We start from the raw sequence: 12926 nt of genomic DNA, 5'->3' as shown, positions 1-12926 counted from the left end.
TAGGCCGCTTATCTAATTTTCGGCTTCTCCACTCCGTGTAAATGTGATAAATAAACTTTGTAATCGCATAACTGAGCTCCTTTTGACACCTGCCTGCAGATAGCTCGTTCTTGGGGCTGGATCGCACCACAGCATGAATCAACACTTGGCTTAATAAAGGACTGCTTAAAAAATGGCTTTTGGGCTTTTATTGTACAGCTGAACCTGGTTGCTTAAGTCTTTTTATCAATGTTAATGTGATAAACTTCTTTTTACGGCTCCTAGTCTTGATCATTCCTTTCTCCAAGTGCTGAACTGCAGGAGTTTCCCCGACAAACAGTCGAGGTTTAATAGCTTTGACATAAATGCTGGATTAACCAAGTTACTTTCTACAGTGAACCCTGAGGGTATAAATAACACTGACCTGGTCTTGTGGGTGAGGAAGAGTGTGGGGACGAGGATAAATCACCGAGTGAAAACAAGAGCAAGGGGAGAATTGCGTGTTCCCCATTGCACACTCAATGCCAAAAACTGGTATTTGAGCAAGCGTGGTATTTGGGAATATGAATATTGTGAGCTGGGGTTTAGCAGCGGGTGGGCTGGGGTGGAAGAGTCATGTTTTGGGAAGGAGGAGTGGGAGGTTGAACAGGGCGTCGAGTAGAACAAACTCGTTGAAACGCTCCTTTTCTAAATGGATTTTTTAATGACCAGGAACTGAGTTTAAAAAAATATATATATATATATATAAAAAATGGCATTCTTGGGCCTCATTTCCTGTGCTGCTGGTGAACTTTGTCAGCCAAACCTCCGACAAATTGTTTGCTCTGATAACCAGTTAACACCGAGAAGGCAGATAGGCAAGAGCTCTTATCATCTTGACAAGCGCCGGGCTTTTTGCTAAAACTCGAACCAGAAGCCGTGTCAGTGTGTTGAGTTTACACCTTGCAATAATAATCTGGGCTTTTATCTGATCGGAGGGGGATTTTATAACTTTCAAATGGGCCTTTGGCGGGGGGCCAGCCCTACTGTCATTTGTTATTAACTTGCTTTTTTCATCCCCTGCAGCCAGTCTGCTGCTCTGTAATATCGTTTAAGGAATATGTATCCCATTCCTAGGGATATTGGGAAACGATATTTTAGAGTTCTGTGTCTCAGCCCATTAGAGGGGTCTATAAAACAATCGCGGCAGCAAATGTGCAGTAACTAATCAAAACCACCGAAGCTAACCACAGCATACTTCATTCCTTTCAATAAGAAAACCTCTCTCTTTTCTTTTCTGTGCCTTATCTACTATCTCATCAGGAAAAAGCTAATTAGATTCTTCTAAAAAGTAAATATTCTCAGTTCACTGGTGGGTGGGGGTGACGGGAGGTGAGACCCGCTCGCCGTCAGCATTGGCAAACCGATGCCGAAAACAAGGCAAAGTTATAAAAACCCTATAAAAAGCTATTTGAGTTATTAAAGGAGCTTGTTCCCTGTGTAGGTGGTATAACAACTTTCCCTTTTGGTGGGTATGGCTTCCATAGGCAGAACCTGGAGGAGTCCATTACTTGCTCTACTACTCCATGTCATTCCCCATCTTAGCTCTGCAGGTTGGGGTTGCAGGTTTGGGGCTTTGTTGGCTTAATCACAGCCAAGTTACTTTGAAAAACCTCAACTACTACTTCTTGATAGTGTTTTTGAGCCAATACATTTAATTTCCAATGCAGAATGTTGGGCCTGTGCACTGGGTTAGTTGAGTTGTGATGGGTCTTGGAGGTTGAGTTGCAATGGGCGGTGAGGGTTGAGTTGCGATGGGCGGTGAGGGTTGAGTTGCGATGGGCGGCGAAGGTTGAGTTGCAATGGGTGGTGATGGTAGAATTGCTGCTCAAAAGCGTGTCAGATGGACTGGAAGGTATTGAGGACTTGTATTAGGACCTTGTATGACGGGCTTGATGGGAAAACCCCCAAAGCCATGTCCTACAAGGCTGAGAATTTGGCAGAGTGTAGGTAGCGAACGTGTAGGTAACACAAGAAGTGGATGGCTGGGGGGAGAAAACATGTAGTAAAGGTAGAAGTGCTTTTTCCTCTCATTCCTTTGATTCTCTGTTTCTCATGGAACAAGAGTAAAAAAAGGATTGGTTCTTCCAATTGTATTCAGCCAACACAACCCACCCGCTTCTCATCTGTGGAGATGGAGGTCTCCAGGACTTGCCTGACGTCCAACCTTGGTGTGGTTACACCAGCAAACGTAGGTCACTGACCTAAACTTGAACCCGCAGGTGGAAAATTGCCTTTGCTTCTTGTACCCAGCAGCCTGGAAATCACGGTGCAGTCAGAGGAGCTGGATTTCTGCCCTGGGGTGCGGGTGAAGAAAGTGGCTGTGCTTGAGGCGACTTTCAGCTACGTGAACCAAACGCTTCGTGTGTTATTGCTGAACGTAACATTAGCTACGAACAGACATTTGGTTTCTTTTTTTTTTTGGTGTTTTTTTTAATCGTCATATTACGCAGGGAGTCAGGAGATTGATAGTCCTGTATAATAGAGGCAATTTTACAGAATAATACAGAAACGCACTTGCTTTCATGTAAACCACACCAAAAGGTAAGGGGATTTTTTATTTGATATATTTTTGGTCCCTCGAGGGCTTTTGGCCTCCCCCGTAGCCCCGGGTCCCCCCGTTTTTGGGGGGCACGCTGGAGTGTCGCCTGGTCTTTGATGTGGTTTCTCAAGTGTGCCTCTTCACTGGGCTCCCTACAGGCGCCTTTATGTGAAACAGAACGTTAACATCCAAACGTGCCTGCTCCGCAGGTCATTTTTCACCCTTTATGTGCGACGTCAAGTAATATTGCAGAGTTGTTCTGCTGCACCCCCGGCCTTTAAGGCACGGGGTAACGAGATGGGGGTAGGAACGGGGAGTTCCTTGGCGGTTTAAGCCCAAATTTCTCCTTCGTTGCTTCCTCTGGGCCTCTCCCCAGCTCTTTCTTTCTCTCAGGGTGAAACTGAAACCTCGGTGACTTCACCCAAACCTGCCGATGTTAAAGAAAATTTGATATTTCTCACTTATAGGTCACTTCAGTCCAGATTGTTTCCTGCCAGGAGTGGGGGGAAATGCCCTTCTGGTAATGGAAAAGCAATTATGGGTTTTTTCTGGAGCGTACGTCGCGTCGTTCCAGCGTAACATGTAGGTTATGGGCTCTGCTCGTGTCACAATGAGTCCTCGTGTCATGCCGTCGTACACTGTGCCGTGAGGAGGGAATAACATCCACTGTGGGGCCATCTGTTGGTCTTCAAGGTAGAAAATCTCTGGAAAATACCTTCTAGTTGAGAACTTCCCCACTATACCTGAATTTCCTGAAGGTAAAAATTGCTCTTGGTGGGGTTTTGTGGCATTGGGAGCAACTCTCTGGCTGCTTTTAGTGGATCTCCGGGAGGTGGGACGGGCTTTTCTTTCCATCTCCCTGGACTTTAGCTCAGGTCAGAATTCTCCTCTCGTTAAACTTTAGTTCATTTGCATTGAAAGTGTGCAAAATGCAAAACATTGCTTGGATTTGGTTGTCGGACTCCTTGGCCTAGAGCGATGGCTTTTTCTACAGGGCCGGATTTTCTTGGCTTTGGGGTTTTCTCAATACAAATATTTATCAGGTCTTGTCAATATTTGCTTTGGATCTTATCAACATTGGTGTCTGGCCAATAATGTCACGTACTACTGTGCTCTTGTGACCACGGCCAAAGGATGGAAAGATGGAGGAGCAAGATAACGTGTCTCCTAAGAACACGTCCACAAGGTCCTCTGGTGCGACTCATTCTATGCTCAGCCTAAAATGCTGAGTTTTATGTGTTTGGGGCTTCAGCAGTGAAGTTTAGAGCTGGCAGCAGCACCCATGAGCTTCTGAGCCCAGATTTTTCCTCTCCCACGACCACTTTTCTGCTGTGATCTTACCGCGCCCCGTTTAATGATCCGTTTCGAGCACAGCGTTTTATCCAAAGTTTTGTGCTTTCCCATTCTTTGATTTCTTCCCTTTCTAGAGGGACAAAGATTACATAAATATGAGAGATTTTAATGAGTACACTGGGCTTGCTTTTGGTGTAATTTACAGCGGATTCAGTATTATAACTTCATTACGCTTCTGTTGAGTAACTTATGTCATAAATGGGTGTATCTGAGAGCGGAATCGAGCCTCGGATCTCTTTGTTGTGTGGGCTTCAAAGAGGGGAGTGAGCGTTTGGTCCTTCTGAAGTCCTAATTCTCTTTGGAGGATGTTGCAATGCCTTTCTATAGAGTTGTGCCTCTGAAGTGTGAGATGTCTAATGCACAACCCACCCCTTTTCCCCCCATTGCTTCAAGTATTGCCGTTTCTAGCAATATTTGTCTTCAGCAGCATTCACACAGACCTTTCCTGCAAAAATCCCTATTGCTGAGACGCATCCCTTAAGAGAGCTTTTTAATAAGCTTGGTCTTCAGTCCCCTTGCTCCGCCGTTACTTCTCTTGTAGGAGCATTTGTAGTAAACATCAAGGATACTACTGCTTTGCAACCACTAGAGGTCAAGATTGTGCTATGGCATAGAGTAGGGCTGCTCGTCTTAGGAGGTGTAGCTCCAGTTCCTGCTGTAACCACGTCCAGCGTCGCCTATATGTGTATATATATATATATATATATATATATATATTTAATTTTACTAACAATTGCCATTTTTGGCAATGAAGACGCTTTTGCACGGTGTGGAGAGCACTTTGCCCTACGCAAGTGGATTTTGCCAGGGTCGGATATCTATGCTATGCTCGGGGTTTAATATTCAGATCTAGAAGCTACAGGAGCGATAGGTCTCTGCTGGGCTCTTTCTTCCCAAGGAGGGATTTGAAAGGGACAGCCTGTCAAAATAAAGCTTGCTCATAAACTACTTTTGCATGACATTAATACTTTGAAGTGTTTAAAAGGAACTAATTTTGAAGGTTTGCGCTCTAGATAGAGCTTTCTGCTTCCTGTGGTTCAGGTAGCAAAAATTATATCTCTATCTCTATCTCTATCTCTATCTCTATCTCTATCTATCTCTATCTCTATCTCTATCTCTATCTCTATCTCTATATCTATATCTATATCTATATATCTATATCTATATCTATATCTGTATCTATATCTATATCTATATCTATATCTATATCTATATCTATATCTATATATCTATTTAACAGGCACCACTTGTTTTAATTCTCCATTGTTTTCCTGGCACAGTCCACTGACAACCATATCTACAATATGTTTTCTATTCTGGCGTGGGGCAGGGAATGGTCCCCAAGCGCCACCTCGTTTGTCCCCAGGTTTGCTTCAGATTGTGCAGGTAGTTGCTAGAAATAAGAGTTTATATTAATAACTGAAATATATATATATATAAACCTCATTATTTTTTAAAAAAAGAAACCCGCCATCTAGAATAACACTTTCAGAAAGACGTCTGGATGATTTCCATGCACCTTTCTCATATATGAAAAGTTTATGGAAGAATGTAGGAGGGATCCTATAAATCTGTGCGTGCATTTCCATACACATTTCAGGTTTTCCGAGTGTTAGTTACACCAGAGCACAAGCCCACGTGCACATCCCTTGGCTTGGCCTTTTCCCCCTTGTTTTGGCCATGATTTGGCAAGAACAGCGTCTGTTCCATCCGTACTCCTTCTCCTTCCCCTTCAATTTGCAGTTCTCGGTCAACTCTCTTAAACAATTGGGGCTAAACCGTTTTTTCCTGGCAAATATGCTGCTCAGTAACAATGAGGAAACCAAGTGAGCTTTTGCAGCGCAGCACACGCATTGACCTCCGCTGCAAACTAACCCCGAAACCCCAGCAATAGATACCAAGAGCGGTTTGTGGGAGCTCCATTGAGTCCGTGCGTTTCACTCCCCAAATCGTGGTGCTTCTCCCAGCGAGCGAATTTTGGTCGAATACCTTTTACAGCTCATTCTGTACATCAGCGACGGACAATTAAGCTCTCCTGGGGTACCACAGAAATGCTTTCAGGAACCTCTGGGGTCCAGATGTGGAATGTTTTGTGCTGACATGGGTTGAAAAGAGGAACAAATCCAACGGTTAAGTGCGTCCTTTAATTCAGCCTGTGACAGTCACCACATGGCCTATGGGCTAATATTTCTGCATCTGTGCTGTAAATAGATCAATATGGCAGCGCGATGGGTTTGGCGTTTTGATTTGTGACGAGTCAGAATATTGTTTGTATTGTTGCATAATCCCTGGAATGGTTTTGAAATGAATCTTCTGTTTCTTTGGAATATCTGGGTTAGGAAAAACATACCGTTTCTAAGTTCCACTAAGTGCATGTTTTATTTTGCCTCATTTGTCGTATTTCGTGACCGATTGCGTCTTTTGGCTGAAAAAAAACAAAACAAAACAGATGCGAGGATGCTATCATAAAACGTGCAATCTGCCTTGTGTTTTCTAGGCACAGCAGCAAAGAAACCTGGACAATATTGTATCCCAGCATCCCAGGATAAGCGGGGGAAAGAAGTCCAAGAAAGAAGTCTTCGCAAGCTCAGATCTGGAGGTAAAAAACACTAGCCCCATGTCTGAGCAGGATTCGGGTATCCTGGATGTTGAAGATGAGGATGAGGATGAAGAGGTAACTGTATAATATCAAATCCAGGAGACTGGGCAGTTTGGGGGTGATCAGTTGCGTCTCAAATGGTGTTTGCACCTCGCTCAGTCTCTCGTGTTGCCGTGCAGCGCGTCTTAAAGATGCAGAACAGGCTGTGGAACGTGGGTTGTGTTTCAGTGTTGGGTGATTTCGCATTGTTGTCCCTGTTCTGTTAGCAGGCTCAGCAGAGATGCAGAGTGTTGTATGAGAACTGAACAACTCATGTCGTTTGTCCTCCTGCTCAAGAGTTGCTCTTCTGTGCTTACTTGGGAAGGCAGTTTGGCATCTGCCCTTCCTTTAAAAATCCATACATTCCTGTGTAACGCACAAGATACTTGGCCTTTTCTGTGCGACAGAGACGTACATTGTGCTGAAAAGGATTGCATCGGGACAGAAGCTTTTTAAATGCAATTTTAACTCCTTGGTGTGCTCTCTTCTTTTTGTCTCCCTTTCTGCTGTCGCTTCCTCAGACCGACTTTCTGTTCTTTTTGTTAACCGCAAAGCATAACCTCCTTCATGGTGTTGGTTCTTCTTTCCTTCCCACACTAGAGGGTAGTGATGTAGTGGGACATCTTGGATTTGTGGTGCTTGAATCATAGAAATGCAGGAGTGCCCCATCCCTTTGTGATTCAGGAAAGGCGGCTTGGAGATGCCTACTTGGAGTGTAGGTTATGAGTTGTTGAGTTATTTGACGTATTCTTCATTTACTGCCGTGCAGTCTTGCTTTGGACCTTTTGGCAAGTTCATCTGCCACGCTGGATGTTTCTTCTCTTACTTCTGAAGCCGCTCTTATGTCACACAATCAGAGAATGGTTTGGGTTGAAGGAACCTTTAAAGCTGATCCAGTGCCCCCCCTGCCATGACAGGGACATCTTCACCAGCTCAGGTTGCTCAGAGCCCCGTCCAGCCTGGCCTGGGATGTCTCCAGGGATGGTTCATCCACCACCTCTCTGGCCAACCTGGGCCAGGCTCTCATCACCCTCAGGGCAACAATTTCTTCCTCATGTCCAGCCTGAATCTCCCTCCTTTAGTTTAAAACCATCACCCCTTGTCCTATCGCAACAGGCCCTGCTCAAAAGTCTGTCCCCATCTTTCTTATCAGCCCCTTTTAAGAATGGAAAGGCCCTACTGAAGAGTCTGTCAAGAAGTGATATTTTCAGCCATAACCTGTAACTGGATCGGGCAGGATTTGTTGCTCTAAACTTGCCAGCCCATGACAAGCCAGAAGAGGATTAAGAACAAGTTTCTGAAGTTTAGAATAGTTGTTCCAGTGGTTTTGTGCCCGTGTTCTGCGTTTTCCCCACAGTTCAATCCTCTTCATCTCCGCTGCCCTTCCAGGGGACCGAAATTACCTCTTGCTTCACAGGGACCAAAGCACAGGGTGCGACCCAGCGCCCTCCCAATGCACCCAAACCATCCGGGTGGCACGTTTACTCCTCCATCAACATGGAAATAGAGCAGAAGTTAAATAAAAGGAAAAATGAGTGGGAAGGAGATGGGGGTTTTTTTGAAAACAAACATTGAATTGAATAGATGTATTTCGGTATTTCCCTGTTAAAAATTGAAAATCTGGTCCTTTGGTAGTTCTTGTTCTGTCTCACTCTCAACATCTCTCACTTGCTGTGGAAATGGGTTCTCGCAAAACGTGGTGGTGCTTGTGGGGTGTGGGGCATTCGAATTAAATTTTGATTAGGCTCGAAAGGTGTAAGGAAAAGCTTAAGGAAAACATTAAGAAGGGGAGGACATAAAGATGATAATTTGTATAGCGCAGTTGGGAGAGAGCTCTTGAGCTGTTCGGATGGAATTAACTCATCTTGAGGCAGATGGAATCCCGTCTCTATGTGTGTGTAAAGGCTGGGAGGGAGGGAATGAATGTGCAGGACATGGAGGGACCAGGGTCAGGACTGGGGTGTCAGGGAAGGCGGAGGCTGGAGGGCCCGGGGTGTCAGGAAAGGCCGAGGCCAGAGAGGCCGGGGCTGGGGTGTCAGGAAAGGCCGAGGCCGGAGGGCCCAGGGCGGTGCGGCAGCCGCTGTCCGTGGTGATGAACCGGGCCTGGCGGGGCAGCAGCCGCAGAGCCCCCGCACGGCTCAGCCGGGCGCTCTGGAGCCCCATAGCGAAGGGCTCTCATCCTCCTGTTCCCCGTGTTTACTTAGGGGGCAAGCGGGAAGGAGAAGGGTTTTGGTTACTGATGAGCTCAGCTCTTCCCCGTGTTCCTGCCTCCAATGTGTCCTTTTTTTGAAAAAAAAATAATTTATTAGTACAAATGGATCTCTTGTTTGAAAAGAGAGCTGTTAAAAGTTTGGGTCGCTTGCAGCAAGAAAAGCCTTGAGGTGCTGGAGCGAGTGGAGAGAAGGGAACGGAGCTGGTGAGGGGCTGGAGCACAAGTGTGATGGAGCGACTGAGGGACCTGGGGGGTTCAGCTGGAGAACAGGAGCTGAGGGGAGACCTTCTGATCTCTGAACTGCCTGAAAGGAGCTTGGAGCCAGGGGGGTCGGGCTCTGCTCCCCAGGAACAAGCGCCAGGAGCAGAGGAAACGGCCTCAAGTTGCACCAGGGGAGGTTGAGGTTGGATTGGGGGATCAATTTCTTCCCCAAATGGCTGTGGGGCATTGGAACAGGCTGCCCAGGGCAGTGCTGGAGTCACCATCCCTGGAGGGTTGGACAGACGGACATGAGGTTCTCAGGACATGGGGTGGAGGTGGCCTTGGCAGTGTTTGGTGAACAGTTGGACTCGATGATCTTGAGGTTGTCTTCCAAGCAAAATGATTCTATGATTCTATGTTTCTAAATCTGAAGGAGTGTCATGTGTGTATAGTGGGTTGATCCTGGCCAGTGGCTGAGCCTCCACCCACTTGCTTTCTCACCCCCCACCTCCAAGAAGAATTAGGGAGACCTTGTGAAGGGCAAAGGCAAGAAAACTTGTGGGTTGATTTAAAGACAATTTAATAAATAAAAGGAAAAAAAGCCCCACCATACGACGCAAGGCAATTACTCACCACCTCCCACCAGCAGACCGATGCCCAGCCCGTGTCTGAGCAGTGGCTACTTTGGAAAAAAAACACACTTTTTCCCCCAGATTTGTTGCTGAGCCTGACGTTACATGATATGGAATATCTCTTTGGTCACTTGGGACCAGCTATCCCTTTGTGTCCCCTCCCAGCCTCCTGCCTTCCCCACTCTTCTTACTGGGAGGACAAAGAAACAGAGAAGGTCTTGATGCTGTGTAAATGCTGTTTAGCAATAACTGAACTGCTGCTGTTGTATCAACACTATCCTGGTCACACATCTAGACCACAGCACTGTTGGTCTACAGCAATGAAAAGGAACTCCAGCCCAGCCCAAACCAGTACAGTTTGTAAAATGTTAACGGGAGGTCCTTTGGTAAAGGTTCTCTAAAGTTACAGGCCCACTGCAAAGTTGTTTTTCATGGTTGGTGGATTCATTCCTAGCTTTTCATCTTCTGGCGTGACTGTTTCTCCTTATGATTATCTGGTCAGTCACATGCGCCCACTTGTTGCCCACTGTTCTTCTAAGCCCAGAATACTGCTAATAAACCCTGGAGAAAGAAAAGGTGGCCCCTGGTAGAATAAAGTCAGTAAAGAAGAAAGTAGACAAGTCAAGAAATGGAACTGAAACATTCAAAGACAGCACTGGTAGCTCTTGCTGTTGACCTGTCGCAGCCAATAAAGCCAACCAGTAACTGCAGGTTTCTATTGAAAAGATGGCCAGTCATGACTGATTTAATATGGAAAGGGAAGAATGAAGGGCACCTTGCACCCCCTCCCGCTCAGCACTGAGAACAGGGTGGTCTTAGTTATTTCTGATTAAGTTTTGCCAGGAGGGCTCCTGGTCCTGGTACATAGGCTGGAAAAAGGGGGGTAAATGTATATTTCTTTTTGTTGTAGGAAATATCTGAGGCCCTTCAGCCGGCAGTGTTATGGAGTTCTCCACCTAGGCTGGGTGAACTGTTCTGGAGATCCTGTGATGGAGCAATCCCTTCATCCCCACATCCCCACAGCAAAATTGACAGGAAAAGCTTTGGAAGGGAAGGAGGAACAGAAGGGTTTTGCTTATAGTGTTGCCTGTATTCTAGTGTGGGTCATTCTCTCCTTGGAGCAGCATAAGAGGGCTCTGCGGGCCGCATGCAAGAGGACAAATATGAGATGTGGTTCTCCGCTCCATTAACCTTCTCCAGTTTGGAGACATTATGGTCCAGACCTGTCCCGCTTAAGTGCAGATGCCTCACCGAGGTGGAAGCTCCCATTCTAATCGGAGTAAGGGAACGGGCCCAGCTGTAGAGTGAACTGGGAGAAGGCTCAAATCCAGTTTTTATGAACGTCAAGTTGCAGAAGGAGAATTTGCATTTCACAGTGAGTAGCTCCGCAGTCTGTTGAGTTTGCGCCAGCCGTTCCCTTTGTAGTAAAAAGCATCCAGCAAACTACAAAGCTCACCCAGATTCTTCTCATTTTCAGTGACTTTTCTGCTGTGATCCCGTTGAATGCAGCAGGACAAGCTCGCCGGCGTTGTGCCTCATTTCTTCTTGTCCCTCAAAAGGACTGGTCAGGTGGCTGTGAAGTGGTTGGGTCCAACTGGACTCCCTGGTGCTCCTTTGTGGGAGAAGGGGAAGTTTTAGGGAGGGACATCCCACTTCAGAATAACGGCCACTTAACTGTCTTTGAAGAATAAATCACCAAATTCCAGACAGTTTTCTACTTGGAGAAGGAGTTTGGCACTCGGGACGTGAGCAGGTGTGAGGTGTAGCCAAAATTCGTCATGCTGCTGGCGTTCCTGGCTGCAGGAATAAGTTGTAATTCTCTGCGTGAATGTAATAGATTTCTTACCAAGTTTTGGGAGTTAGAGCAGGGACCCCAGAGAATTCTCTTGACTTTCCCTGATAAATGGCTTTGTTGGATGCCATCAGATTCCACCTTTTTTTTGCTTCCACTAGTAATTATGCAAGAAAGATCTTGGACACGGAGAAAACCTCTCTGTTTCCAGACAAAGCTGTCTGCCTGTTGTCTCTAACACGAGCCAGAGGGAGATCAGTTTGTCTGCAGGACTGTCTGGCCACTTCCAGTATTACAATATCTTGAGCATCTTCTTGACCATAGAGATACATTCAATTTTTCCCCTGAGGTTAAGACGTGGGACACGCTGGGTGGTCAGGGGACACTGAGACCACACAAGATGTAGCAAATCTACAGCAGGGTTTGTTTTGTGCTTTGGTGAACAGTTGGACTCTATGGTCTTGAGGGTCTCTTCAACCAAAATGATTCTGTGGTTCATTCCGTATGGGATAAAGTGCTTCTGGGCTGCTGGTACCCGAAGAGATTCAATGTGAGCTGTTGAAACATAGAATAGTTTGGGTTGAAGGGACCTTCCCAGCTCCCCCAGTGCCCCCCCTGCCATGAGCAGGGACATCTTCACCAGCTCAGGTTGCTCAGAGCCCCGTCCAGCCTGGCCTGGGATGTCTCCAGGGATGGTTCATCCACCACCTCTCTGGCCAACCTGGACCAGGCTCTCACCGCTGTCATATTAAAAAATTTCTGCCTTTTATCTCATGTAAATCTCCCCTCTTTCAGTTTAAAGCCATCACCCCTTGTCCTATCACTGCAGGCCCTTGTGTCCAGCTGTGGCCCCTCAGTTCCAGCAGGACAGGGAACTGCTGGAGAGAGTCCAGCGCAGCCACCAAGATGCTGAAGGGAGTGGAGCATCTCCCGTGTGAGGAAAGGCTGAGGGAGCTGGGGCTCTGGAGCTGGACAAGATGACACTGAGGAGTGACCTCATTCATGTTTACAGATATATAAAGGGGGAGTGTCAGGAGGATGGAGCCAGGCTCTTCTCAGTGACAACCAGTGACAGGACAAGGGGTAATGGGTACAAACTGGAACACAGGAGGTTCCACTTAGATATAAAAAGAAACTTGTTCCTGGTGATGGTGGCAGAGCCTGGCCCAGGCTGCCCAGGGAGGTTGTGGAGTCTCCTTCTCTGCAGACATTCCAACCCGCCTGGACACCTTCCTGTGTAACCTCATCTGGGTGTTCCTGCTCCATGGGGGGATTGCACTGGATGAGCTTTCCAGGGCCCTTCAACCCCTGACACTCTGGGATTCCAGAAATTCTTCTAAAATAAATCATTTATTTCCAAGGTACAATGTAGAGAAGCTTGAGCTGGTTCCTCCTGAAGAGCAACCCTCAGCAGAAGGAAAAACGTGGATGCCTTGTGCAGTGTCACACGAAGGGACCCACTGCTCAGTGTCCCCCATTGGGCTCGAGCCACTGTGGGTGCAGCGTTGTGTGTGTTCACATTCCTCCACACCAGCTCA

At 46.7% G+C, this 12926-nt stretch overlaps 1 protein-coding gene across 8 annotated transcripts in view; it reads left to right on the top strand.

Moving 5' to 3' along the window:
* EXOC6B (exocyst complex component 6B) overlaps window positions 1-12926 on the top strand; it is a 315683-nt gene that overhangs the window by 135746 nt on the left and 167011 nt on the right. For 6 of the 8 annotated variants that reach the window (XR_010472016.1, XM_065060168.1, XM_065060167.1 and 3 more), the window contains one exon: window positions 6411-6587. Coding sequence is in view for 7 of the 8 variants with exons in the window: in XM_065060168.1 (XP_064916240.1) it covers window positions 6411-6587 (177 nt within the window). In the remaining variant the exon portion in view is untranslated. The remainder of the gene's footprint in view (window positions 1-6410; window positions 6588-12926) is intronic. The other 2 variants (XM_065060170.1, XM_065060174.1) reach the window with 1 other exon arrangement.

This window comes from Columba livia, chromosome 4 (assembly GCF_036013475.1).
Source record: "Columba livia isolate bColLiv1 breed racing homer chromosome 4, bColLiv1.pat.W.v2, whole genome shotgun sequence".
NCBI classification, from domain to species: domain Eukaryota; kingdom Metazoa; phylum Chordata; class Aves; order Columbiformes; family Columbidae; genus Columba; species Columba livia.
The sequence above is the reverse complement of the archived record's forward strand: the minus strand, read 5'-3'. Positions and strand labels throughout refer to the sequence as shown.